The sequence below is a fragment of the Oncorhynchus mykiss genome, chromosome 2 (assembly GCF_057628025.1).
Source record: "Oncorhynchus mykiss isolate SJ-2025 chromosome 2, ASM5762802v1, whole genome shotgun sequence".
Classification (NCBI taxonomy): Eukaryota; Metazoa; Chordata; class Actinopteri; order Salmoniformes; family Salmonidae; genus Oncorhynchus; species Oncorhynchus mykiss.
Genome location: NC_143023.1, coordinates 90,221,346 through 90,248,846, shown reverse-complemented (window position 1 = coordinate 90,248,846; position 27,501 = coordinate 90,221,346). Strand labels below are relative to the sequence as shown.

The 27,501-nt window shown below is 45.0% G+C and overlaps 1 protein-coding gene across 14 annotated transcripts in view; it reads left to right on the top strand.

Moving 5' to 3' along the window:
* LOC110502310 (suppressor of tumorigenicity 7 protein homolog) overlaps nt 1-27,501 on the top strand; it is a 104,471-nt gene that overhangs the window by 16,426 nt on the left and 60,544 nt on the right. For 4 of the 14 annotated variants that reach the window (XM_090212177.1, XM_090212171.1, XM_090212134.1 and 1 more), the window contains exon 2: nt 19,032-19,067. The exons of 7 other annotated variants lie outside the window; for them this stretch is intronic. In XM_090212177.1, the coding sequence (XP_090068303.1) occupies nt 19,046-19,067 (22 nt within the window). In that variant the 5' untranslated portion in view covers nt 19,032-19,045. Of the gene's footprint in view, nt 1-18,500; nt 19,068-24,419; nt 27,464-27,501 lie in introns of those variants that run through there. 3 more of the 14 variants (XR_016489312.1, XM_090212141.1, XM_090212127.1) reach the window with 2 other exon arrangements.

Here is a 27,501-nt window from a genome sequence, read left to right as displayed (position 1 = left end):
TTCTGTTGACCCCATTTAAAAAATAAATAAATAATATTGTGATTTTAGGACGCTAGTGAGTGCTGAATGCTATTTAGCCTCATGTGCCAGGCCTGTAGGGTCAGATGCACAGCTGGTGAGTTGGCCTTAGTTCCCAAGCTTCTAGTAACCACTATAATATACTATTTATTGCCCATCGTTTTGTTAAGTGCTATTTTAATTAATGTTTACGCGCCTGCATCTGCCTACCACCGCTCAGTCAGATACTTGTATGCGTGTATTCTCAGTCAGATTATGACACGCTAGATAATATCTAGTAATATCATCAACCATGTGTAGTTAACTAGTGATTATGATTGATTGATTGATTTTTATAAGAAGTTTAATGCTAGCTAGCAATTTACCTTGGCTTACTGCATTCGTGTAACAGGCAGTCTCCTTGTGGAGTGCAACAAGAGGCAGGTAATTATTGCGTTGGACTAGTTAACTGTAAGGTTGCAAGATTGAATCCCTGAGTTGACAAGGTAAAAATCTGTCGTTCTGCCCCTGAACAAGGAAGTTAACCCTTGCCGAAAATAAGAATGTGTTATTAACTGACTTGCCTAGTTAAATAAAGATTAAATAAAGGTGTAATTTAAAAAAAAAAAAATATCAGTGTCCAAAAATACCGATTTCCGATTGTTATGAAAACTTGAAATCGGCCCTAATTAATCAGCCATTTCGATTAATCTGTCGACATCTACTCTAGAGAGTTGAAAACAGCAGGTCTGGGACAGGTAGCACATCCTGTGAACAGGTCAGGGTTCCACAGCCGCAGGCAGAACCATTGAAACTGGAGCAGCAGCACGGCCAGGTGGACTGGGGGACAGCAAGGAGTCATCATGCCAGCTAGTCCTGAGGCATGGTCCTAGCCCAGGTCCTCTGAGAGAAAGAGAGAATTAGAGAGAGCATACTTAAATTCACACAGGACACCGGATAAGACAGGAGAAGTACTCCAGATATAACAGACTGACCCTAGCATCCCGACACAAACTACTGCAGCATAAATACTGGAGGCTAAGACAGGAGGGGTCAGGAGACACTGTGGCCCCATCCAATGATACCCCCGGACACGGCCAGACAGGCAGGATATAACCCCACCCACTTTGCCAAAGCACAGCCCCCACACCACAGGTTCCTCAGACATTTCTCTAATTTGTGTGCTGTCTCAATCGTTATGTTTCCTTTCCACATCAACTTCTCGCTAATAACAACTGAACCTCAGAGGACTTGGTGAACAAATTTCTGCGATGTAGTGGAAACTAGCAAGTCCTTTTACCTATGAGAGCAACCCTTTACACTTGTGGGAATTGCTGTATATGGATAGGGCTAATATGAAATGTATCTTACAGAATAAATATGAAAAAGAAAATCATATGCATAAGCATGGTAGTAATTGAAAGGGAACAGTTTGGAGATTATGGGGATATTATTAGACCAAACAAAGTTGAGGACACAAGTTCACGTGACACAAGAGTCCAAACATGAAACTGTTGATTTTATGTGCATTTTATATTTATTGTGCTTTTTGATGCATTTTGTAGAAAACAAGATCTGAAAATACTCTGGATACATTCAGTAACATGATAAGAATATTCCTGGAAAATGTGGGGTAGGTGCAACATAAGACAAAGAAATGACAAGGTTGAGGGAGAGAACTAACTGGTGTCTCCAAGTGGCCACACTGTTTCTCAGTAATTTCAATGCACTTTTATGACTAATAACAGCATCTTCAACTATGAGGAACTAGAGCAAGCACAATTGTAGTTGTTTTGAACACAACCCTGCATCCTTGCCATCACACAATTACTGTTGTGGTTTACACAATCCAAAAACCGACCATTAACAATCGCAATCTGGGTCAGGTGGGCATCATTTGAAAGCTAGTTCTATTGCCAACATGACTAGTTAAGTTATAAAATGTTAACTTGCCGTGTTAGGCTTTCACAATGCAATTCAGAGAAACAGATCTTAATTCTGGTGTGCATAGAGTCATGTGCATTCAGGTGCATGTTCTGTGGCAGATTTTCTTCACAATAGACAAACAGGCTCATTCTGTTCAGAACAACACTGTCCGTGTATGACGCAATGTTGTAACTGTACAAACATAGTGATCATAAACGTTGACACTGTAGGCTACATGACATGAGTTTTATGATATGGAAATGTGAAGTACACATTTGACCTCGACAGGTGTTTTTGGCTTGCTTTTATGACATCTGTGGTATTTATTATAATCCTTAACGTATCATCTTTCAAAATACTTTAAGTCCTCTTCAGTTACAGAATTTCCTTTACTCAGACAACAACAAAAATATGCAAAAGTTGTGAAGCGCAGAGCCTGAGGTCTGACGTCATTTTATAGCGTGTTACTGTATAGCCAATGCATTCCAATTTAGGCGAAAGGTCAAAATCAGCGAGGAGAGTGAATGTGGATGGAAATCTGCTTGCTTGAAATGATGGTCCTGCTCACTTCTTCTTCTGAGGTTTAACGGCGGTTGGCATCCCAATTTGTTGCATTACTGCCACCTACTAGACTGGAGTACAACTCCCTTATACTTGAAAGAGAAAAATTTACTAAATAAATACCCTACCATCTAACACTATACTCATTCATTTCAAATGATAAAAAAAAAAATTGAACACCCCCCCTTACACCAATAATTAAATGTATATATTTCTACCTCATGCCATTATTATTATTTATTATTATTATTATTATTATTATTATTATTATTATTATTATAATACCTTTATTTCAACAAGGAACACAGACTGAATCCAAGGTCTCTTTTACAGCTGGGTCCTGCGTATACATGTTTACACATACAGTTTAGGTACAATGATTAAGAAACTACACAAGACAAACAAAACGATCACAGATTGCACAAAAATACAGCAACAGATTACATTTATAGACAGGTTATTCCCCTAACAGCACAAGAATTTGCATTACCCGAAACAGTTACAAGCAATACAAAAATAAAAATCCTCCAATAAATGTTTAAAATGGGCGACAGGGGGACACCCTGAAAGGATGGGACATCACCACTTAACACTTCCTGTAACTCTTCTGCTGTCAAGTCTCACACACCCAAATGGTGCAGCTGCCACCACAACCTCAATTTTCTGAGACTTCCGATCCATCCCTACAGTACAATTGATAAATGCTAAAAATCCAATCTTACTGAAACTTATTTCACTTTTTGGCCTATCCCTCTGTACTGGTATATCTCTACTACTCTCACCACTCCTCCCCCTTAACCCATCTTCCTCTACTTTCTAAACTGCCTCAACATATGACAACTTCTGCTCTACCCCTGGAAACCCCACCTGCCTCTCTTGCATGGGACATTTCTGATCCCCAGCTCCAAGGGCACCCCTACAATTAACACATTCCACAACTTTCCCCAATACTACACATTCCTTTGTCTCATGCCCTTCTGCACATTTGTCACACCTTGGACCCTACCGCCTACACACTGCTGCCACATGCCCATAAGCTTAGCACCTGTAGCGTCTTAATGTATTCGGCACATACGCTCGTACAGGATAACTTATATATCCTAACTTCACTTTGTCAGGCAAAGACTCTACTTCAAAAGTCAAAAGAACAGACAATGACTCTTCTGTTTCCCCACTCACCATCTTGTCTTCGACGCATCAAACGACGAGCATCACATACACCGGGAATCTTTGCCCTTAGCTGTTCAACATTTACAGTGGGGGAAAAAAGTATTTAGTCAGTCACCAATTGTGCAAGTTCTCACACTTAAAAATATGAGAGAGGCCTGTAATTTTCATCATAGGTACACTTCAACTATGACAGACAAAAAGAGGGAAAAAAATCCAGAAAATCACATTGTAGGATTTTTAATGAATTTATTTGGTGGTGGAAAATAAACTTTTGTTATTGACCAAATACTTATCTCAATACTTTGTTATATACCCTTTGTTGGCAATGACAGAGGTCAAACGTTTTCTGTAAGTCTTCACAAGGTTTTCACACACTGTTGCTGGTATTTTGGCCCATTCCTCCATGCAGATCTACTCTAGAGCAGTGATGTTTTGGGGCTGTTGCTGGACAACACGGACTTTCAACTCCCTCCAAAGATTTTCTATAGGGTTGAGATCTGGAGACTGGCTAGGCCACTCCAGGACCTTGAAATGCCTCTTATGAAGCCACTCCTTCGTTGCCCGGGCGGTGTGTTTGGGATCATTGTCAGGCTGAAAGACCCAGCCACGTTTCATCTTCAATGCCCTTGCTGATGGAAGTAGGTTTTCACTCAAAATCTCACGATACATGGCCCCATTCATTCTTTCCTTTACACGGATCAGTCGTCCTGGTCCCTTTGCAGAAAAAAAGCCCCAAAGCATGATGTTTCCACCCCCATGCTTCACAGTAGGTATGGTGTTCTTTGGATGCAACTCAGCATTCTTTGTCCTCCAAACACGACGAGTTGAGTTTTTACCAAAAAGTTATATTTTGGTTTCGAAATGACATAAGTCTAGTACAAGAATACCGACAACCGTGGAAGCATATATTCTTTGTAACGACCATCTGTACGCCTGACGGATCCATTACAACAGACACTATCCAGAGCCGCTGAGAAAGCAACAACTACGAAAGACAGTGTGATTTCTGGGGAAGTTAACCAGAGACTCTATGAGGAACTGACTCTCCAGCAGACAGACCGGCGATTCCAACAGAGAAGACGACAACGACATACGGGCATAAATATATACATTGCAATTATGTTCAAATGAGTGGCCGTTCATGTGCAAAGGATTAGAATTTCAATGAATATAATTCTCAACTCTGTTTAGTGAATCCATTTAACCTTTCCCGCTTTTTATCTGTCCCCACCCCATTTCCATTGTCTACCAAGACGTCATTACGGTTTAGCGCAGTAGGGACTTATCAATACATTGTGTTAGTAGCCAATAATGATATTGTTTGTTTATTTCTGTGATTTGTTTAGTTAGTTAATTATTTATTCACTAAGCCAATTTGTGTATCGCTGATTCGTTATGGAAACTAGGGTTCATGCAGATATCCAAGGGTTTGCGACGTTCAGTAATGACAACTAATGAGGTAATAATACATTGACACGACTGTTCTCGATAAGATATGAACATATTTGGAGAGTCGATTCGGGAAATAGACTCTAAACATTTTCCCATGGTGCCCCGACTTCCTAGTTAAAGTTTACATGATTAATTTAATCGCGTAATAATAAATACACAGTTATTTTGTCATTCTGTCTTCACATTTAATGATAGTCAGACACGACAGTGCTTAGGATCATTGTCCTATTTTGAAGGTGAACCTTCGCCCCAGTCTGAGGGTCCCAGGCGCTCTGGACTAGGTTTTCGTCAAGGATCTCTGTGCTTTGCTCCGTTCATCTTTTCCCTCGATCCTGACTAGTCTCCCAGTCCCTGCCGCTGAAAAACATCCCCATAGCATAATGCTGCCACCACCATGCTTCACTGTAGAGAGGGTGCCAGGTTTCCTCCCGAACTAGCGCTTGGCATTCAGTCCAAAGAGTTCAATCTTGGTTTCATCAGACCAGAGAATCTTGTTTCTTATAGTCTGAGAGTCCTTTTGGTGCCTTTTGGCAAACTCCAAGTGGGCTGTCATGTGCCTTTTACTGAGGAGTGACTTCTGTTTGACCACTCTACCATAAAGGCCTGATATGGTGGAGTGCTGCAGAGATGGTTGGCCTTCTGGAAGGTTCTCCCATCTCCACAGAGGAACTCTGGAGCTCTGTCAGAGTGACCATCAGGTTCTCGGTCACCTCCCTGACCAAGGCCCTTCTCCCCTGATTGCTCAGTTTGGATTGGCAGCCAGCACTAGGAAGAGTCTTGGTGGTTCCAAACTTCTTCCGTTTAAGAATGATCGATGCTACTGTGTTCTAGGGGACCTTCAATGCTGCAGACATGTTTTGGTACCCTTCCCAAGATCTGTGCCTTGACACAATCCTTTCTTGGAGCTCTACGGACAATTCCTTCGACCTCTTGGGCCTGGATTTTGCACTGACATGCACTGTCAACTGTGGGACCTTTATATACAGTGGGGCAAAAAAGTATTTAGTCAGCCACCAATTGTGCAAGTACTCCCACTTAAAAAGAATAGAGAGGCCTGTAATTTTCATCATAGGTTTCACTTCAACTATGACAGACAAAATGAGAAAAAAATTCCAGAAAATCATATTGTCTGATTTTTTAAAGAGGCAATAAATAGGCCATAGTGGTGAAATTATTACAGTATGACAAATTAAACACTGGGGTAACAGATGTGCAGAAGATGAGTGTGCAAGTAGCGGTACTGGTGTGCAAAGGAGCAAAATAAATAAATAACAATATGGTGATGAGGTAGTTGGTTGGGCTATTTACAGATTGGCTATGTGCAGTGATTTGTGAGCTGCTCTGACAGCTGGTGCTTAAAGCTAGTGAGGGAGATATGGGTCTCCAGCTTCAGTGATTTTTGCAGTTCGTTCCAGTCATTGGCAGCAGAGAACTGGAAGGAAAGGCGGCCGAAGGAGGAATTTACTTTGGGGGTGACCAGTAAAATATACCTGCTGGAGCACGTGCAACAGGTGGGTGCTGCTATGGTGACCAGTGAGCTAAGATAAGGCAGGGCTTTACTTAGCAAAGACTTATAGATGACCTGGAGCCAGTGGGTTTGGTGACGGATATGAAGCGAGGGCCAGCCAACGAGAGCATACAGGTCGCAGTGGTGGGTAGTATATGGGGTTTTGGTGACAAAACGGATGGCAATGTGATAGCCTCCAACACTCAACTCAGCAAATTGGATGCAGTCTATTTTGTAAATGACATCGCTGACGTCAAGGATCGGTAGGATAGTCCGTTTTACTAGGGTATGTTTGGCAGCATGAGTAAAGGATGTTTTTTTGCGAAATAGGAACCTGATTTCTAGATTTAATTTTGGATTGGTGATGCTTAATGTGAGTCTGGAAGGAGAGTTTACAGTCTAACCAGACACCTAGGTATTTGTAGTTGTCCACATATTCTAAGTCAGAACTGGCCAGAGTAGTGATGCTGGACGGGTGGGTAGGTGTGGGCAGCGATCGGTTGAAGAGCATGCATTTAGTTTTGCTTGCATTTAAGAGCAGTTGGAGGCCATGGACGGGGAGTTGTATGGCATTGAAGCTCGTCTGGAGGTTAGTTAACACAGTGTCCAAAGAAGGGCCAGATGTATACAGAATGGTGTTGTCTGCGTAGAGGTGGATCAGAGAATAACCAGCAGCAAGTGCGACATCATTGATGTAAACAGAGAAGAGAGTCGGCTCGAGGATTGAACCCTGTGGCACCCCCATAGAGACTGCCAGAGGTCCGGACAACAGGCCATCCGATTTGACACACTGAACTCTATCTGAGAAGTAGTTGGTGAACCAGGCGAGGCAGTCATTTGAGAAACCAAGGCTGTTGAGTCTGCCGATAAGTATGTGGTGATTGACAGAGTCGAAAGCCTTAGCCAGGTTGATGAATACAGCTGCACAGTATTGTCTTTTATCGATGGCGGTTATGATATTGTTTAGGACCTTGAGCGTGTCTGAGGTGCACCCGTGACCGAGGTGCACTCGTGACCAGCTCGGAAACCAGATTGCATAGCGGAGAAGGTACGGTGCGATTCGAAATAGTCGGATCTGTTTGTTAACTTGGCTTTCGAAGACCTTAGAAAGGCAGGGCAGGATAGATATAGCTCTGTATCAGTTTGGGTCTAGAGTGTATCCCCCTTTGAAGAGGGGGATGATCGCGGCAGCCTTCCGATCTTTGGGGATCTCAGATGATACGGAAGAGAGGTTGAACCAGCTATTAATAGGGGTTGCAACAATTTTGGCCGATAATTTTAGGGAGAGCGGGTCCAGATTGTCTAGCCCGGCTGATTTGTAGCTGTCCAGATTTTGCAGCTCTAGTTACCCTCACCGATTCCACATGACACAACTCTTTTTTTTTCACCCACCGAGAAACTACAAATGGATCAGCCAAAAGGCAAGAGCCCACTTTTTCCCATAATCTTCACTCCTACTGTCACAGCCTCTTCTTCATCCTGATCCTCGGTGCATACCTCAGTCTCCGATAACTTTACTGCACCTACCACCTCCGATCCTTCATCCTCATTCACCTCCATTCCTCCTCCCTTTTCCAAGTACACGTCTCCTTATGATAATACTGCCTCTCCTTCCCTGACACGCATCTTGTACTTGCTTTCTCTAGGGACTCCATTTACCCCTTCTGTCAGTCGACATGATCTGCCCTGGTCCTTCTCACTCGGGCGTCATTAGCAAATGACGTGTACAGTGGTGGATCCCAAGATAAACGTATAAAGTGCTCAAAATGAAGTTGTGCAAAACATTTTATAGATCAAAAGATAAGTAGCATATTGATTTTAAATGTGTGCATTTTCTCCTCCGACAATACAACAGCTGATTAAAAGGGGGTGTGGCACATATCAAAACTATGTGGTAGGATACACTTGTGCTTCCTTGCCAAAAGGAGACTATCTAGGATGGGAGGACTGTCTTCCGTTTGCCTTCACACTCCACTTTATCGGTTTCGGGGTCACCCAGGAGGGAGGACCAACATTTTCCCAAAAGAGAGAACCCCAGGGCCTCAGAGTGGAAAAGGTCTGCTAAATACCTGCGACGAGTCCGATAAGACTTTAAACCACTAACACTGAGAAGCCTTCCCTTCTGATGAAAAGAAGCTGTCATTTTCCCTGTGGCCACTAGGTGTCAGTAGCATCAGATCCTCAGTAGCACTGACTCGGTTATCTGAACGCTGCATTTGAATGGTGACCCCATGTAGGTAATCAAAGCATTGCTGACCTTCCTTTGTGGGCGCCTCGTTCTTCTGCTCAAGCCTGAAAGGAAAACGAAAGCAAGAAAAAATAAATGCTGTCATACGTTGTCGTCTAGTCTGCATACTGGATGGGAAACATCCGATTATGTCTCACACACATACACACACACAGGCACGCTAACATTTGCACTCATTCAAGCGCTTATGAATAGACACTCGTCTACACGTATCTAACCTACATAACACATTGTTCCTTTCTATAGGTTACCTAGGCCTATTAGTTATTGTCCAACTGCTCTAAATGCTTTGTTCGCCTCGTGTAAAATGAAAGTGAAAGCTCAAGTAATGTAAGACACTTACTAATGAAGCTTACATTTAAAAAAAAAAAAATAAAGGGCACTTGTTTTGCACAATTGAACATCTACGGCAAGTGAAGTTGGAATCTTTGTTCTTGCAATAATACAGTTTAATTGACCACTTTCTTTGCACATTTTTCATCCTCTCTTGCTTCTCCTATGTAGCTGCTTCTGGAAAGTTCAGCCCATAGAATTATGGGGGCAGCAGGGTAGCCTAGTGGTTAGAGCGTTGGACTATTAACTGGAAGGTTGCAAGTTCAAATTCCCGATCTGTTGTTCTGCCCCTGAACAGGCAGTTAACCCACTGTTCCTAGGCCGTCATTGAAAATAAGAATTTGTTCTTAACTGACTTGCCAAGTTAAATAAATTGATTTTCTTTATCCCGCTCCTTCTTTCTCTTGTTCTTTCTCTCTCGCTCAAGGATGCACTCCTCTCACACTTATTTTCAGTTGCCTAGCAACCCAGAGGAGAGGCCTTGCTTACTTGGGTGGTACTTGTTCCCATTCGGGCGGGGGTAGGGTAGGGGGGGGTGTAGATGAGATGGGGGGCATTGTTTTGAGTTAAGTCCCTCCATGAATGTCATTATTATATATGATTGGTTCCTCTGCTAGAACGATTCTGCGAAAGAGGGAAAGCAAAATTCGGAAATAGCCCATTTAAGTACTGCGAAGTACAGTTGATGCCTTGCTGCCATTATAACTAGTCCCTCATCCACCTCACCTGACCCTTGTGGTCAGCATGACAACGGGCCGGCGTCGTGGTGTGTGGCAATTGGCCATTTTCAAAAAATTATCTCCTGTTCTTAACCGATGAGGATTGAAGACTTGTAAGGGGTCTACTCTTCCGAAAACAACAACAACTTCTCTCATAACTCTTCAGTTGAGCCATATAAAGAACAAGGCCTCAGCACTTTCACTTCCGCTGAACGCTTTTGTGTCTAAGCTAATGGTTTCGTCTTGAATCAGGTCTTACTGGACTGGCCTGTTCTTCCTCTAGATTCACCTTGCTGAACATTGACTGCATTTATTGTCTCCTAGCACAGGCTTTGGATCCGTATTTTAGATGATGATAGTTATGGTTCAATATTGTTTACCCTAGCACTGATTAGGATCCCACTCCTAGATAAACTGATCCTAGATCAGATTGTTGGTTGTTCTAGTCAGATGAGCTATGAGGGAAAAGCTGACATTATAGCAGATGTAGATGCCCGTGATTACAGCTGGGAATTGTTTCTATCAGAGCTGATCCTGTGCAGTCAGTCCTCTTCTGCCCTCTTCCTCCTCTCTTCTCCTCTCCCCCGGCGCAGTGTTTCAGACCCCAGGAGATGTCTTTAGTAGATGGGGAGGGATGGAAGAGGAAGGAGAGGGGGGTGGCTGGGTGGGGGGGCGGTGCTGCCTCCGCCTGAAGGACAAAGACGTTGGGTTTTGGCGAGGGAAGAGAGGGAGCCACCATGTGTGAGGGACAAAGGAGACAAGGCCTCTTCTTTCTCCCCCCTCTCTCGTTCTCCCTTTATCTCTCTCTCTCACAGAGCTAGGCCTAATCCTAATGCTGCTAGCTCACTCCAGTCCTATATTCAAATGACAGTTAGGGCTGTCTGTCTGGCATGACAGCAAGTAGGCATGTTACATGTAGACCCACTACTAATACACACACACATCATGAACACCCTTGACTATTACATAAACACCCAGTATAGCCCCCTAAATACACACATACTCATTGTCTCATATTCACACCAACGTTATTATAGTTTTGTTTTTATTTATATGCGTTTTAAGATGTTTTTTTAGTTTCAGTTAGTTTTCAGATCCATTTAGTTAAAGCTTTATAAAAACCATTCCTATTTTGTTTTTATATTATTTAGTGTTAGGGCCAGAAAGTAGCCTATGCATGGCAGGCTAGGAGCCATGTATGTGTTGAATAGTTTGTGTTTTTGGGGATGTCACTTCTTGCCACTGTGGGGCTGTAATGCAAAAAGGTGATGGGACAGGTCATACTGTATGTTAGGTTTAAACGTAGACTAAGCAAGATGGCATTGATGTACAAAGTAAACCGTTGTAGTGTGTCAATTTCCGCAACAACCAGAAGTGTTGAAGTGCAACGCTAAACTTCAACATTGTTTTGGTCCAGTAGCTACCATGTTGTGGCAGCGTGAAGAACCCGTGCACTAGTGATGCGCGGGTTGACTCATAACCTGCAGTCCCACAGTTATATCCGCAGTGCGCGCAGGTTTAGGGTCATTAAATATTGTGTGGTTGAAGGTCGGGTGGGTTGAATAAAAGAGAACAATTCCTTAAATACATAATTTTGAGTTTGAGTTTATTTTTACAGGGACAGTGCATTAATCAACGTTTCAGTAAAATTGCCGGTTTTAGCCAGCCGGCTAATTTTCAAACTCAGTCCCTGGGCAGGTCCCCCGCCAATCACCATTCTCAGTTTGGCGCCGACAGAGATGGACGCCTCGCTTCGCGTTCTTAGGAAAGGAATATGACTTTCCCGAAGTGGTTTGGACCACCACCCAGGACAATGGATCAGATCCCAGTAGGCGACCCAAAACAACGGTGCTGCAGACGGAGCGGTCTTCTGGTCAGGCTCCGTAGACGGGCACATCGCCCACCACTCCCGATTATACTGTCACGACTTCCGCCGAAGTTGGTTTCTCTCCTTGTTCGGGCGGCGGTCGGCGTCGCCGGTCTTCTAGCCATCATCGATCCACTTTTCATTTTCCATTTGTTTTGTTTTGTCTTGTCTTCTGAGAAGTGCCTGTTCTTCCAGCAGTCCGTCTCCTTCCTAGAGTACCGCATTTCCATCTCGGGGGTGGAGATGCAGAGTGACCGCATTGTAGCCGTGTGTAATTGGCCGACTCCCACCACGGTAAAGGAGGTGCAGCGGTTTCTTGGGTTCGCCAAACCCTACCGCAGGTTTTGGTCAGGTAGCGGCTCCCATTACGTCACTGCTGAAGGGGGGCCCGGTGAGTTTGCAGTCGTCGGCTGAGGCGGACAGGGCTTTTGGTCACCTGAGGACTCCGTTTACCTCGGCTCCCGTGCTGGCCCATCCGGATCCCTCTTTTTCGTTCATAGTAGAGGTGGATGCGTCCGAGGCTGGGATAGGAGCCGTGCTGTCTCAGCGCTCGGGTACGCCACCGAAGCTCCACCCCTGTACCTTCTTCTTGAAGAAGCTCAGCCCGATGGAGCGTAACTATGATATAGGGGACCGGGAGCTGTTGGCTGTCGTAAAGGCTCTGAAGGCGTGGAGACTGGCTTGAGGGGGCTAAACACCCTTTTCTCATCTGGACTGACCACCGCAATCTGGTGTACTGATCCCTCGCCAGGCAAGGTGGACCATGTTTTTCACCCGTTTTGTGTTCACCCTTTCCTACAGACCAGGCTCCCAGAACGTGAAGGCAGACGCATTGTCCCGGCTGTATGACACAGAGGAGTGACCCATGGATCCCACTCCCATACTCCCAGCCTCCTGCCTGGTGGCGCCGGTAGTGTGGGAGCTGGACGCATACATTGAGCAGGCGTTACGTGCAGAGCCCGCTTCCGTCCAGTGTCCCGCTGGGCATCTGTACGTCCCCGTCTGCTGTCCTTGACCGGTTAATCTTTTGGGCCCACACGTCACCCTCCTCTGGTCATCCTGGGATCGGTCGGACAGTGCGCTGTTTGAGCGGGAGGTACTGGTGGCCTACCTTGGCTAAGGACGTGAGGGTTTATGTTTCCTCCTGCTCGGTGTGCGCCCAGTGTAAGGCTCCTAGGCACCTGGCCAGAGGGAAGCTACACCCCAAACCCGTTCCACAACGGCCTTGGTCACACCTGTCGGTAGATTTTCTCACCGATCTCCCCCCTCACAGGGTAACACCACAATCCTGGTCGTTGTGGATCGATTCTCTAAGTCCTGTTGTCTCCTCCCTCTGCCCGGTCTCCCTACAGACTGCGGAGGCCTTGTTTACGCGCGTCTTCCAGCACTACAGGGTGCCTGAGGATATAGTGTCTGATTGAGGTCCCCAGTACACGTCTAGGGTCTGGAAGGCGTTCATGGAACGTCTTGGGTTCTCGATCAGCCTTACTTTGGGGTTCCACCCCGAGAGTAATGGGCAGGTGGAAAGAGTAAACCAGGATGTGGGCAGGTTTCTGCGGTCTTATTGCCAGGACCGGCCGGGGGAGTGGGGGGCTTTCGTGCCCTGGGCCGAGATGGCACAGAACTCGTTTCGCCACTCCTCCACTAACCTCTCTCCCTTCCAGTGCATACTGGGGTACCAGCCGTTTCTGGCGCCTTGGAATCAGGGTCAGACCGAGGCTCCTGCGGTGGACGACTGGTTCAGGCGCGCAGAGGAGACATGGGAAGCTGCCCGTGTTCACCTTCAGTGAGCCGTGCTGCGCCAAAAAAAGAACGCAGAACGTCACTGCAGTGAGGCCCAGGTGCTCGCACCGGGGGACCGGGTCTGGCTCTCTACCCGAAACCTGCCCCTCCGCCTGCCCTGCTAAAAGCTGGGTCAGCGGTATGTGGGGCCATTTACGGTATGTGGGGTACGGTCACGACTTCCGCCGAAATTGGTTCCTCTCCTTGTTTGGTGGTCGGCATCGCCGGTCTTCTAGCCGTCATCGATCCACTTTTCATTTTCCATTTGTTTTGTCTTGTCTTCCCACACACCTGGTTTCAATTCCATCATTACATGTTGTGTATTTAACCCTCTGTTCCCCCCATGTCCTTGTCCGGAATTGTTTATTTTAAGTGCATGTGCACGTTTATCTGGTGTGCGACGGGTTTTGTACCCATTGATTGTTTGTTCTGATTCCGGTGGGTTTTATTTATTGAACTGCTTCGTTGTACCACTGTTTTTGCTCTCCTGCACCTGACTTCTCTGCTGCCAGTACGCACCCCGTACAATACTACTCACCAATGTCCAGTCTCTTGACAACAAGGAGGACGAAATTTGAGCAAGGGTTGCCTGCCAGAGAGACATCAGAGATTCTAACATTCTTTGTTTCACGCAAACATGGCTCACTCGGGATACGAATCTGTACAGCCACCCGGTTTCTTCACACATTGCGCCGACAGAAACAAACATCTCTCTGGTAAGAAGAAGGGCGGGGGTGTATGCCTTATTATTAACAATTTGTGGTGTGATCATAACAACATACAGGAACTCAAGTCCTTTTGTTCCCCTGACCTAGAATTCCTTACGAGTAGATGCCGACCGCATTATCTACCAAGAGAATTCTCTTAGATTATACTCACATCCGTGTATACCCCCCACCCCACAAGCAGACACCTCGATGTCCTTGAAGAAACTGGAAATCACATATCCTGAGGATGCATTTATTGTAGCTGGGGATTTTAACGAGGCTAATTTGAAAACAAGGGTCCCTAAATTTTATCAGCATATCAAATGCAGCATATCATAAAACTCCTAGATCATTGCTACTCTAATTTCCGCGACGCATACAAAGCCCTCCCTCGCCCTACTTTCGGCAAATCTGACGACGACTCCATTTTGTTGCTCCCAGCCTATAGACAGAAACTAAAACAGGAAACGCCCATGCTCAGGTCTGTTCAACGCTGGTCTGACCAATCTGATTGCACGCTTCAAGGTTTTTTCGAACACGTGGACTGGGATGTGTTCCGGATGGCATCGGACAATAACATTGATACGCTGATTCGGTGAGCGAGTTTATTAGCAAGTGCATCAGTGATGTGGTACCCACGGTGAATATTAAAACCTTCCCCAACCAGAAACCGTGGATTGATGGCAGCATTCGTGCAAAACTGAAAGCGCAAACCAGTGCTTTAAATCAGGGCAAGGCGACCAGAAACTTGACCGAATACAAACAGTGTAGCTATTCCCTCCGCAAGGCAATCAAACAAGCTAAGAGTCAGTATAAAGAAATTAGAGTCGCAATTCAACGGCTCAGACACGAGAGGTATGTGGCAGGGTCTACAGTCAATCACGGACTACAAAAAGAAAACCAGCCCCGTCGCGAACCCCAATGTCTTGCTCCCAGACAAACTAAACAACTTCTTTGCTCGCTTTGAGGACAATATAGTGCCACCGACACGGCCCGCTACCAAAATCTGCGGGCTCTCCATCACTTCAGCCAACGTGAGTAAAACATTTAAATGTGTTAACCCTCGCAAGGCTGCCGGACCAGACGGCATCCCTAGCTGCGTCCTCAGAACATGCGCAGACCAGCTGGCTGGTGTGTTTTCGGACATATTCAATCAATCCCTATCCCAGTCTGCAGATTCCCACATGCTTCAAGAGGGCCACCATTGTTCCTGTTCCCAAGAAAGCTAAGGTAACTGCGCTAAATGACTATCGCCACGTAGCACTCACTTCCGTCATCATGAAAGTGCTTTGAGAGACTAGTCAAGGATCATATTACCTCCACCCTAGACCTACTCCAATTTGCTTACTGCCCCAATAGGTCCACAAATGACGCAATCGCAATCACACTGCACACTGCCCTAACCCATCTGGACAAGAGGAATACCTATGTGAGAATGCTGTTCATCGATTACAGCTCAGCATTCAATACCATAGTACCCTCCGAACTCGTCATTAAGCTCGAGACCCTGAGTCTCGACCCCGCCCTGTGCAACTGGGTACTGGACTTTCTGACGGGCCGCCCCCAGGTGGTGAGGGTAGGAAACAACATCTCCAACCCGCTGATCCTCAACACTGGGGCCCCACAAGGGTGTGTTCTCAGCCCTCTCCTGTACTCCCTGTTCACCCATGACTGCGTGGCCATGCACGCCTCCAACTCAATCATCAAGTTTGCAGACGACACAACAGTAGTAGGCTTGATTACCAACAACGACTAGATGGCCTCCAGGGAGGAGGTGAGGGCCCTCAGAGTGTGGTGTCAGGAAAATAACCTCACACTCAACGTCAACAAAACAAGGAGATGATCGTGGACTTCAGGAAACAGCAGAGGGAGCACCCCCCTATCCTCATCGATGGGACAGTAGTGGAGAGGGTGGAAAGATTTTAAGTTCCTCAGCGTACACATCACGGACAAACTGAAATGGTCCACCCACACAGAAAGCGTGGTGAAGAAGGCGTAACAGCGCCTCTTCAACCTCAGGAGACCTGAAGAAATTTGGCTTGTCACCAAAAAAACTCTCAAACTTTTACAGATGCACAATTGAGAGCACCCTGTCGGGCTGTATCACCACCTGGTACGGCAACTGCTCCGCCCACAACCCTAAGGCTCTCCAGAAGGTAGTGAGGTCTGCACAACGCATCACCAGGGGTAAACTACCTGCCCTCCAGGACACCTACACCACCTGATGTCACATGAAGGCCAAAAAGATAATCAAGGATAACAACCACCCGAGCCACTGCCTGTTCACCCCGCTATCATCCAGAAGGCGAGATCAGTACAGGTGCATCAAAGCAGGGACCGAGAGACTGAAAAACAGCTTCTATCTCAAGGCCATCAGACTGTTAGACAGCCATCACTAACATTGAGTGGTTGCTGCCAACACAGTCTCAATCTCTATCCACTTTAAAAATTAATAATTGGATGTAATAAATGTTTTACTAGTCATTTTAACAATGCCACTTTATATAATGTTTACATACCCTACATTACTCATCTCATATGTATATACTGTACTCTATACCATCTACTGCATTTTGCCTATGCCATTCGGCCATCGCTCATCCATATATTTATACGTACATATTCTTAATCATTCCTTTACACTTGTGTGTGTATAAGGTAGTTATTGTGAAATTGTTATATTACTTGTTAGATATTACTGCACGGTCGGAACTAGAAGCACAAGCATTTTGCTACACTCACATTAACATTGCTAACCATGTGTATGTGACCAATAACATTTTATTTGATTTTAAATGCTTTTGGGAACGGGCAGAACAAGTTCAGGTCAATCCACAGAGGTAAAAAAGACAATGTCTGAGTTTAATTCAATAAGAGATACTGTGAAATGGAAAGTTGAAAGAGAAGGGAGGGCCAGAAAAGTAATGTTTGGAAACAATTTGGTGAAGTGGTAGAATAGGATGATAGCTATGCTGGCTATGTTGTGTGGTGATTGTGAGGCGCTATACAAATTCTATGGTCACAAGAAGGGGACTTCAAATAGGGAAGTTCAAGGGAAGTGTAACCTACTGATCAGATACTGGAAACTGAAATCTGGACACCCACTGCAGGTTTATAACCGCTCACATAGCCTTAATATTTATTAACTACTGCAGAATGAATCATTTCTTGCAGTAGCCTAAAATGATACACCAAATGTGGGCAACATTTTGACATGGAAGTAGGAGTGGAGAAATATGATTTTTTTCTTTCAGCAGCTTGAGAGAATCCGAACGCTTAGTTAGATACAGTCTGTAGAAGTGCTATCTTTATCAGCATCATAAAATAGTATTTCAACCACAGAACATATGCATCCAAGGCGAACTGAAATCTTATCAGAAACATGTTGGGTTGTTTTTACAGCTTTTTATTTCCTTACAACCAGTCAAAACAAACACTTAACAGAACTCATGAGTGGTGGTGGAGTAGTTCCAGGAAAACGACCCTCAACATCAACAATACGAAGGAGCTGATCGTGGACTTCAGGAAACAGCAGAGGGAGCACGCCCCTATCCACATCGACGGGACCGCAGTAGAGAAGGTGGAAAGCCTCTGCGTTCCTCTGCGTACGTATCACTGACAATATGAAATGGTCCACCCACACAGACAAGGTGGTGAAGAAGGCGCAAAAGCGCCTCCTCAACCTCAGGAGGCTGAAGAAATTCTGCTTGGCCCCTAAAACCCTCACAAACTATTACAGATGCACAATTGAGAGCATCCTGTCGGTCTGCCCAATTCATCACTGGGGGCACACTGCCTGCCCTCCAGGACACATAACAGCGCCCGATGTCACAGGAAGGCCAAAAAGTTAATCAAGGACATCAACCACCTGAGCCACTGCCTTTTTTAACTTCCTACAGCTCTCCGGTGGGCATAATAGACAACCTCCATTTTGAATGTGTCCAATCAGAGACATATCCACTCCCCCGCCCCCAAAATAAAGAATAATTGTCAAGCACTGACTTTGCTGCTAACTACTTTATTGAAAGAACATTGCTTGCTACGACTGTGATGTGGTTGTCCTACCTCGTTAAGATGAATGAGCTAATTGTAAGTCACTCTGGATAACAGCGTCTGCTAAAAGTGTAAATGATTGGCCTGTTCCCAGTCCCGCTTGCAAACTCCAGCACCCCCCTTTCCTCCTGTCTCCCTCCGTCCATATCTCCCTCCCCTTCTCCCTCTCTCCAGCAGCAGTCTGTCAGTGTTTCGCAGGGCTCCTGACGTCACTCTCTGTTTGCATAGCTATTGTCTTACCCATCGGGCTGCCTACCATGGCTCCAGGGTTGCAGTATCTGCTTTCAGCTTTTTTTCCCAGGGGCAGTCCAGAGAGATAAATTAACAGAGGAGGAGAGGACAAGAGAAGGAGAGGAAAGCAAGAGCTAACATAGCTACAGCAGGCAGGCTGCTACTTCTGAGTCTGGATTTTAAAATACACCTTTTCAGTGGAGAAGAAGAGTTTCTCTTCCCTCTCGTGAGGCCCCTGTTCGGCAGCTGAACCGTGTGTGTGTGTGTTTTGTGAGCAGTGTGTGTATGTGGAGGAAGCCCGTTTAGCGGCAACGGGAGCGCCGACTGAGTGAGCAGAGCATCTGGGCGTCTGAGAGCGAGGGCCGGCTGGCTGGCTGGCTGCACTGTGTGCTTTGATGACCCCCTCTGTGTAGCTGCCTGCTCAACCCCCCCCTCTCTCTCTGTCCCCCTTTTCCCCTCTCCTCTATCTCCATCGCAGCTCCCGGCCCAGCCATGTTTGGCACAGAGTCCTCATGTAAGTACCGTACCGCCATCCTCCAGCCTCGTCTGTCTTTCTCTCTATGTGGTGTGTTGTTGTCTGGTGTAACAGTGTCTGCTCCCGTCCTTCTGGGCTCTCGCTCTCCTCTCTACATCCCACTCTTTTTCCCCTCTCTCTGACCTTTCTGTTCTCCATGTTTCCTGGTGGCAAGAAAGCTGGGATCTACCATTTTGCATAAAGGACCAATGATAGCTGGTCGTTATACAAATATCCATCTCTCCTCTGTCAATCCCTTCCTCTGCCTTCCCTCTCCTTTATTCCTCCTTTTCCTCACCATTCCTCGGTATTCCTGCACGTCGCCATATTTATCCCAGACTTATCCTGTTATGCCGTGTATATTCTCTTTTCACCTTTCCGAATGGCTTTGCTAGCTAGACTGAAATATACACCATTACTGTCTCCTTCTCGCTCTCTCGCTGTGCATGTTGTGTGTGCGTGCATTCCACGTGACATTTTTTTTTGTTATAGATAGATCATGATTTTCTACAGTTTGCTTTCAGCAACCTCCTGCCATTGCAGGCAGCTCTATCTCTCTCTTGCTCAGTCAGAAGACATTGAGAGGGGTGGGTATAGCATGTAGCATGTACACACGCTGAGCTAAGGCATAAAGATGCTACTGCTAGTGAGGCTCTGTGATTGCACCAATGTTTGGGTGGGTTTTGAGAGGGGTGAATGTAGCGTTCCCACATGCAAAAACATAGCATGTAGGCTATGCTATGATCTCTATCTTAGGCTAGCTAGACCAGTGTCTGGATGGGTGTTGTGTGGGTAGGCTCCTCACTGTAGACTGTACCCCCCCCTCCTCACCCCCATTTTGAGGAGCTGTCACCATGATCTTCAGGTGGTCCGCTGTTCAATCTAGTCTCCTTCCCCGTCTGTCACGAGGAATATCCACTCTGATCTAATACAAACTGTTGTTGCCGCACAGAGACAAAGTTAGGATACTTCATTTTTCTCTCCTGAAATTTAGATTAGAGATTGCATGCAACAGTCCAGCAACGAGTCCTTTTCTGTTACCAGCTTCCCTGGCTTCTAAACAGAGGAGTGGAGTACTCAGTTGTGCATCAAAATGCTGCTTCTTCATATCAAATGAATTTAATATTTTAATTTGACAGAACGTATGACTGACTATTAAGTGGATAAGGATGTTCTGTTATCTATGTGGAAATTTGATTTCAACTGTTAGTCTCCTGCGGAACAGGACCCAAAAGATCGTCCTGACCTGACCTGCTGTTTTCCAGAATAACTTAGTGTAGGTCTGTAGCCAAAAGGTGCATAACCGTAGGACCATTACCTGCCCCTATTAATCAACTGCTACTACAATGCTTAGTTTACCTGGGTAGTGTGTCACAAAGCAGAGTAGAGCTGGGACGATAAACCGAAAATGATCAACACAGACCATACCGATCACTTAACGCAGGCATTTTGCTGATATCGTCCATTACGTTAAGTAGCCTATACTAGAGAAATGTGAAGTTTGAAATTAAATCAGGTTTCTAATATGGGTGATTTGTTCATGGGACAATTGATTGCTACAACCATCAAACTAGTAGTTTTAAAGGATAATAAAATAAACTGTGGTTGCACATTATTATAAATCTTATCGTTCTATCGTTATTGTATCAATTCAGGCAATTTATTGCGATATGGATTTTTGTCCATGTTGCCCAGTTCTAAAGCATAGTCGATTTAGTCAGCCAGCGGTCTACATCAGGGCTCTCCAACCCTGTTCCTGGAGAACTACCATCCTGTAGGTTTTCACTCCAACCCTGTTCCTGGAGAACTGCCATCCTGTAGGCTTTCACTCCAACCCTGTTCCTGGAGAACTACCATCCTGTAGGTTTTCACTCCAACCCTGTTCCTGGAGAACTACCATCCTGTAGGTTTTCACTCTAACCCTGTTCCTGGAGAGCTACCGTCCTGTAGGTTTTCACTCCAACCCTGTTCCTGGAGAGCTACCATCCTGTAGGTATTTACTCCAACCCTGTTCCTGGAGAGCTACCGTCCTGTAGGTTTTCACTCCAACCCTGTTCCTGGAGAGCTACCATCCTGTAGGTATTTACTCCAACCCTGTTCCTGGAGAACTACCATCCTGCAGGTTTTCACTCCAACCCTGTTCCTGGAGAGCTACCATCCTGCAGGTTTTCACTCCAACCCTGTTCCTGGAGAACTGCCTTCCTGTAGGTATTCACTCCAACCCTGATCTAGCGCACCTGATTCTTATAATTAGCTGGTTGATAAGCTGAATCAGGTTAGTTGCAACTGAGGTTGGAGTGAACCTACAGGAGGGTAGCTCTCCAGGAAAAGGGTTGGAGAGCCTTGGTCTACATACACTGAAATATACTTAACTTTGTAGTTTTTATTTTTTAGGTTCTAGTTCCAGATAAAGATTGTTTTATGGGTGAGCGTTACTGCTGAGGAGAGATGGCTCCTGTAGGTCTACTGTATATTGATCGTGTTTCAGGAGTCTTTTGTCCACCTGCTGCTGGTGTTCTGTGGGTCAACCTCTCCCTCATTTGCATTCCTATGGTGATTGCTTTGTGGTGGTGAGCATGGTTTCTTCCATTGTCGCACAGCTAACAACAGCAGGGGACCTGGTTAGGTTTGTGCTTGGACGTTTCAGTGCCTGAGGGGAGAACGGCTCATAATAATGGTCGGAACTGCGCATATGGACTAGCATCAAACACCTGGAAACCATGTGTTTGATGTATTTGATACCATTCCACTAATTCTGCTCCAGCCATTACCACAAGCTTGTTCTCCCCAATTAAGGCACCACCAACCTCCAGTGCAGTGTCAAACTATGACTGAACCTACATTCAGACCAATGTCATAACACTTACCAAACCTCAGACGCAGCATACTTAGAGCACATACTTCATGTGTTGTGAATGTTTAAAATTTTATAAACGGACTTAATTTAACTGGACCCCAGGAACAGTAGGTACTGCCTTGGCAGGAACCAATGGGGATCCATAATAAATAGACACTTCACTTGTGTTCTTTAACCAAGTAACTCTGACTAGCATGAACTACAAACGGACTGCAATAACTCCGTACAGACTTGGAAAAACTAGCTCCAACAGACTACATGCACAGCATTGCAGACACAACTTACCACACACTCAGTCACAACAAAATACAGTGCTTAGCCTGTAAACAAGTGTATTCGACCCCAGGCAGTGTAACCAGAAACAACGTATCCCCTCCAGACATTTAAGTCCACGTTACCTCCACACTTACAGAGCTCATGTTAGGACAGGTATCCCAAAGATGGACCACAGCCCGTCGTTTCAAATGGGAACAAATGAGTCATAGTGGGCAGAACAAGCAAGGAGGTGGGCAGAGCCAAGCATGAGCTAGCGTGATCCTATTGGCCTGTTCTGGCAATACATTTGCATATTTCTGTTAGCTAAAGCCTACTCTGAAATGCGCGTATGCAATAATTCAATTCGCTTTTGCACTCCTAAACAATGCCATTTTTAAAAACTTTGGCAAAGGGTAAAGTCTACAAAACGTTATCCACTCTGTTTGTAACATATTCTAGTTTTGGGTTACAGAAAACTGTGTTGAGATGAAATGTTTCATCGGTGAGAACATTTGCAGAATGTCGGCCAAAATCCGTCTCTTTGCATCTTCTCCCACAGCCGGCCACTGGGCTTGGAAACGCCAAGCGGTTGCTTCACATTTATACATCTGGTGAAATATCTGTCTCATTGTTCTATTTGTGGCTAACCCCTTCCTTCCCCTGCATCACCCATCTCCCACCAACATACACACACACACACAAAAGGGTCAGGGAGGAGGTCATTGACCTGACAGTTGGGTAGCTAACAGAATGGCTACATGGACTATCTGAGCTGACTCTTAAATTGTATTTATATTTCTGCACTCTCTATGCATACTCACAGGACTCTACATACTTAATCACACTGACACTCCAACATACGTTTAACATGCACACACATTTACACTGACTCTACACGTGCGCACACACTCACATACAATCATCATTACGCTGCTGCTCTGTTTATCATATATCCTGATGCCTAGTCACCTTACCCCTCTACATATCTACCTCCAGTATACCTGCACATTGTAAGTATGGTATTGGAACTGACCCTGTATATAGCTTCTTACTTTTTCCTATTTTTATTTCTCATGTTTTTGTTCTACTTTATGTTATTTTACTACATTGATATTGATTACTGCATTGTTGGGTTTAGAGCTTGTAAGAAAGGCATTTCACTGTATTTGAGCATGTGACATTAAAACTAGAAATGTATTAGTTTTGGGTTTTGACCTCCCATCCTCTTACCTGGTTTCATTCCGATGGCCTTTTGCCCTGCACTGTATGTAGAGGTTACTAGGAGAAATACTCTTAGAACTGGTGGATGTACATAGCAGAGCAGCAAAGAAGGCTGAAGGTGCTTTGTGTTGGTTCTGACAGGATGTAGTGTGAGTCTGACACCGAGTTCATGCCACCATTTTACTGTGCTAGGTCACCTTTAGTCTTTTGCCATCATATAAGACTGAACCACTCAACTGAGATACCAAGAAAACTAATCTTATTGTTGACATTTGTGATGGCTGATATTTTCTTGCGGTTAGTACTCTGTTCGCAAGTACTCTCTGCTGCGAGCGCTGTTGGTGTGTTCCAGCCTTTAGTGGTGGATGTGACCTGTAGATAAAGACAGGATGTGTAATTGGTTGATTCATCTCTACTTCAGTATCCAGCTTTGGCATGAAAACTGCTAACCATATGATATTCAAATCTAATTGTATTTGTCATATGCGCCGAATACAACCGGTGTAGACCTTACAGTGAAATGCTTATTTGCAAGCCCTTAACCAACAATGCAGTTCAAGAAAGAGATATGAAAATATTTACTAAAGTAAAAAATAAATTAAGTCACACAATACAATAACGAGGCTATATATTAGAATGCTAACATGACTACGGTTATTGTTTGTTTATTTTTTTTATTTAACCAGGTAGGCCAGTTGAGAACAAGTTCTCATTTACAACTGCGACCTGGTCGAGATAAAGCAAAGCAGTGCGACAAAAACAACAACACAGAGTTAAACATGGGATAAACAAACGTACAGTCAATAACACAATAGAAATATCTACAGTGGGGCAAAAAAGTATTTAGTCAGCCACCAATTGTGCAAGTTCTCCGACTTATAAAGATGAGAGAGGCCTATAATTTTCATCATAGGTACACTTCAACTATGACAGACAAAATGAGGAAAAAAAATCCAGGAAATCACATTGTAGGATTTTTTATGAATTTATTTGCAAATTATGGTGGAAAATAAGTATTTGGTCAATAACAAAAGTTTATCTCAATACTTTGTTATATACCCTTTGTTGGCAATGACAGAGGTCAAACGTTTTCTGTAAGTCTTCACAAGGTTTTCACACACTGTTGCTGGTATTTTGGCACATTCCTCCATGCAGATCTCCTCTAGAGCAGTGATGTTTTGGGGCTGTTGCTGGGTAACACAGACTTTCAAGTCCCTCCAAAGATTTTCTATGGGGTTGAGATCTGGAGACTGGCTAGGCCACTCCAGGACCTTGAAATGCTTCTTACGAAGCCACTCCTTCGTTGCCCGGGCGGTGTGTTTGGGATCATTGTCATGCTGAAAGACCCAGCCACGTTTCATCTTCAATGCCCTTGCTGATGGAAGGAGCTTTTCACTCAAAATCTCACGATACATGGCCCCATTCATTCTTTCCTTTACACGGATCAGTCGTCCTGGTCCCTTTGCAGAAAAACATCCCCAAAGCATGATGTTTCCACTCCCATGCTTCACAGTAGGTATGGTGTTCTTTGGATGCAACTCAGCATTCTTTGTCCTCCAAACACAACGAGTTGAGTTTTTACCAAAAAGTTCTATTTTGGTTTCATCTGACCATATGACATTCTCCCAATCTTCTTCTGGATCATCCAAATGCTCTCTAGCAAACTTCAGACGGGCCTGGACATGTACTGGCTTAAGCAGGGGGACACGTCTGGCACTGCAGGATTTGAGTCCCTGGCGGCGTAGTGTGTTACTGATGGTAGGCTTTGTTACTTTGGTCCCAGCTCTCTGCAGGTCATTCACTAGGTCCCCCCGTGTGGTTCTGGGATTTTTGCTCACCGTTCTTGTGATCATTTTGACCCCACGGGGTGAGATCTTGAGTGGAGCCCCAGATCGAGGGAGATTATCAGTGGTCAGTGTCTTCCATTTCCTAATAATTGCTCCCACAGTTGATTTCTTCAAACCAAGCTGCTTACCTATTGCAGATTCAGTCTTCCCAGCCTGGTGCAGGTCTACAATTTTGTTTCTGGTGTCCTTTGACAGCTCTTTGGTCTTGGCCATAGTGGAGTTTGGAGTGTGTTCCTGAAGTCCACGATCATCTCCTTTGTTTTGTTGACGTTGAGTGTGTGGTTATTTTCCTGACTCCACACTCCGAGGGCCCTCACCTCCTCCCTGTAGGCCGTCTCGTCGTTGTTGGTAATCAAGCCTACCACTGTAGTGTCGTCTGCAAACTTGATGATTGAGTTGGAGGCGTGCATGGCCAAGCAGTCGTGGGTGAAGAGGGCGTACAGGAGAACGCACCCTTGTGGGGCCCCAGTGTTGAGGATCAGCGGGGTGGAGATGTTGTTACCTACCCTCACCACCTGGGGGCAGCCCGTCAGGAAGTCCAGGACCCAGTTGCACAGAGCGTGGTGGGTCTCGAGCTTTATGACGAGTTTGGAGGGTACTATGGTGTTGAATGCTGAGCTGTAGTTGATGAACAGCATTCTCACATAGGTATTCCTCTTGTCCAGTTGGGTTAGGGCAGTGTGCAGTGATATTGTGTCATCTGTGGACCTATTGGGGCGGTAAGCAAATTGGAGTGGGTCTAGAGTGTCAGGGAGGGTGGAGGTGATATGGTCCTTGACTAGTCTCCCAAAGCACTTCATGATGACGGAAGTGCGTGCTACGGGGCAGTAGTCATTTAGCTCAGTACCTTAGCTTTCTTGGGAACAGGAACAATGGTGGCCCTCTTGAAGCATGTGGGAATCCGCAGACTGGGATATGGATTGATTGAATATGTCCGTAAATACACCAGCCAGCTTTTCTGCGCATGCTCTGAGGACGTGGCTGGGGATGCCGTCTGGGCCTGCAGCCTTGGGAGGGTTGACACGTTTAAATGTTTTACTCACGTCGGCTGCAGTGAAGGAGAGCCCGCAAGTTTTGGTAGCGGGCCGTGTCAGTGGCACTGTGTTGTCCTCAAAGCGAGCAAAGAAGTTGTTTATTCTGTCTGGGAGCAAGACATCCTGGTCCGCGACGGGGCTGGTCGTCCTTTTATAATCCGTGATTGACTGTAGACCCTGCCACATACTCAGTTTTACAAGGATATGTTTAGCAGCATGAGTGAAGGAGGCTTTGTTGCAAAATAGGAGGCCTATTCTAGATTTTATTTTGGATTGTTTATAGTTTAACCAGACACCTAGGTATTTGTAGTTGTCCACATATTCTAAGTAGTGATGCTAGTCGGGCGGGCAGGTGCTGGCAGTGATTGATTGAAGAGCATGCATTTAGTTTTACTAGCATTTTAAGAGCAGTTGGAGGCCACGAAAGGAGTGTTGTATGGCATTGAAGCTTGTTTTGAGGTTTGTTAACTTCTCTAGGGTAGGGGGCAGCATTTGGAATTTTGGATGAAAAGCGTGCCCAAATTAAACTGCCTTCTATTCAGGTCCAGAAGATAGGATATGCATATAATTAGTAGATGTGGATAGAAAACACTCTAAAGTTTCCAAAACTGTTAAAATAATGTCTGTGAGTATAACAGGTGAAAAATCCATTCAGGAATCAGGATTATTATTATTTTTTTTTAAAGTTTTCTATTCAATGCCATTACAGTATCCATTGACTTAGGACTCAAATTGCAGTTCCTATGCCTTCCACTAGACGTCAACAGTCTTTAGAAATTGTTTCAGGCTTGTATTCTGAAAAAGGATGGAGTAAAAGCAGTCTGAATGAGTGGACCCTGCAGTGTCACATAACTTTTTCATGCGCATGAGAGAGTGCCTTTCTTGTTTACCTTTTATATTGACGACGTTATTGTCCGGTTGAAATATTATAGATTACTTAGGCTAAAAACAACCTGAGGATTGAATATAAACATCGTCTGACATGTTTCTATGAACTTTACGGATACAATTTGGATTTTTTTGTCTGCCTTTTGTGACTGCGTTTGAGCCTGTGGATTACTGAAGAAAACGCGCAAACAAAACGGAGGTTTTCGGATATAAAGAGAGACTTTATCGAACAAAAGGAACATTTATTGACTAAATGAATGTCTTCTGAGTTTAACCATATGAAGATCATCAAAGGTAAGTGATTGATTTGATCTCTTTCTGACTTGTGTAAC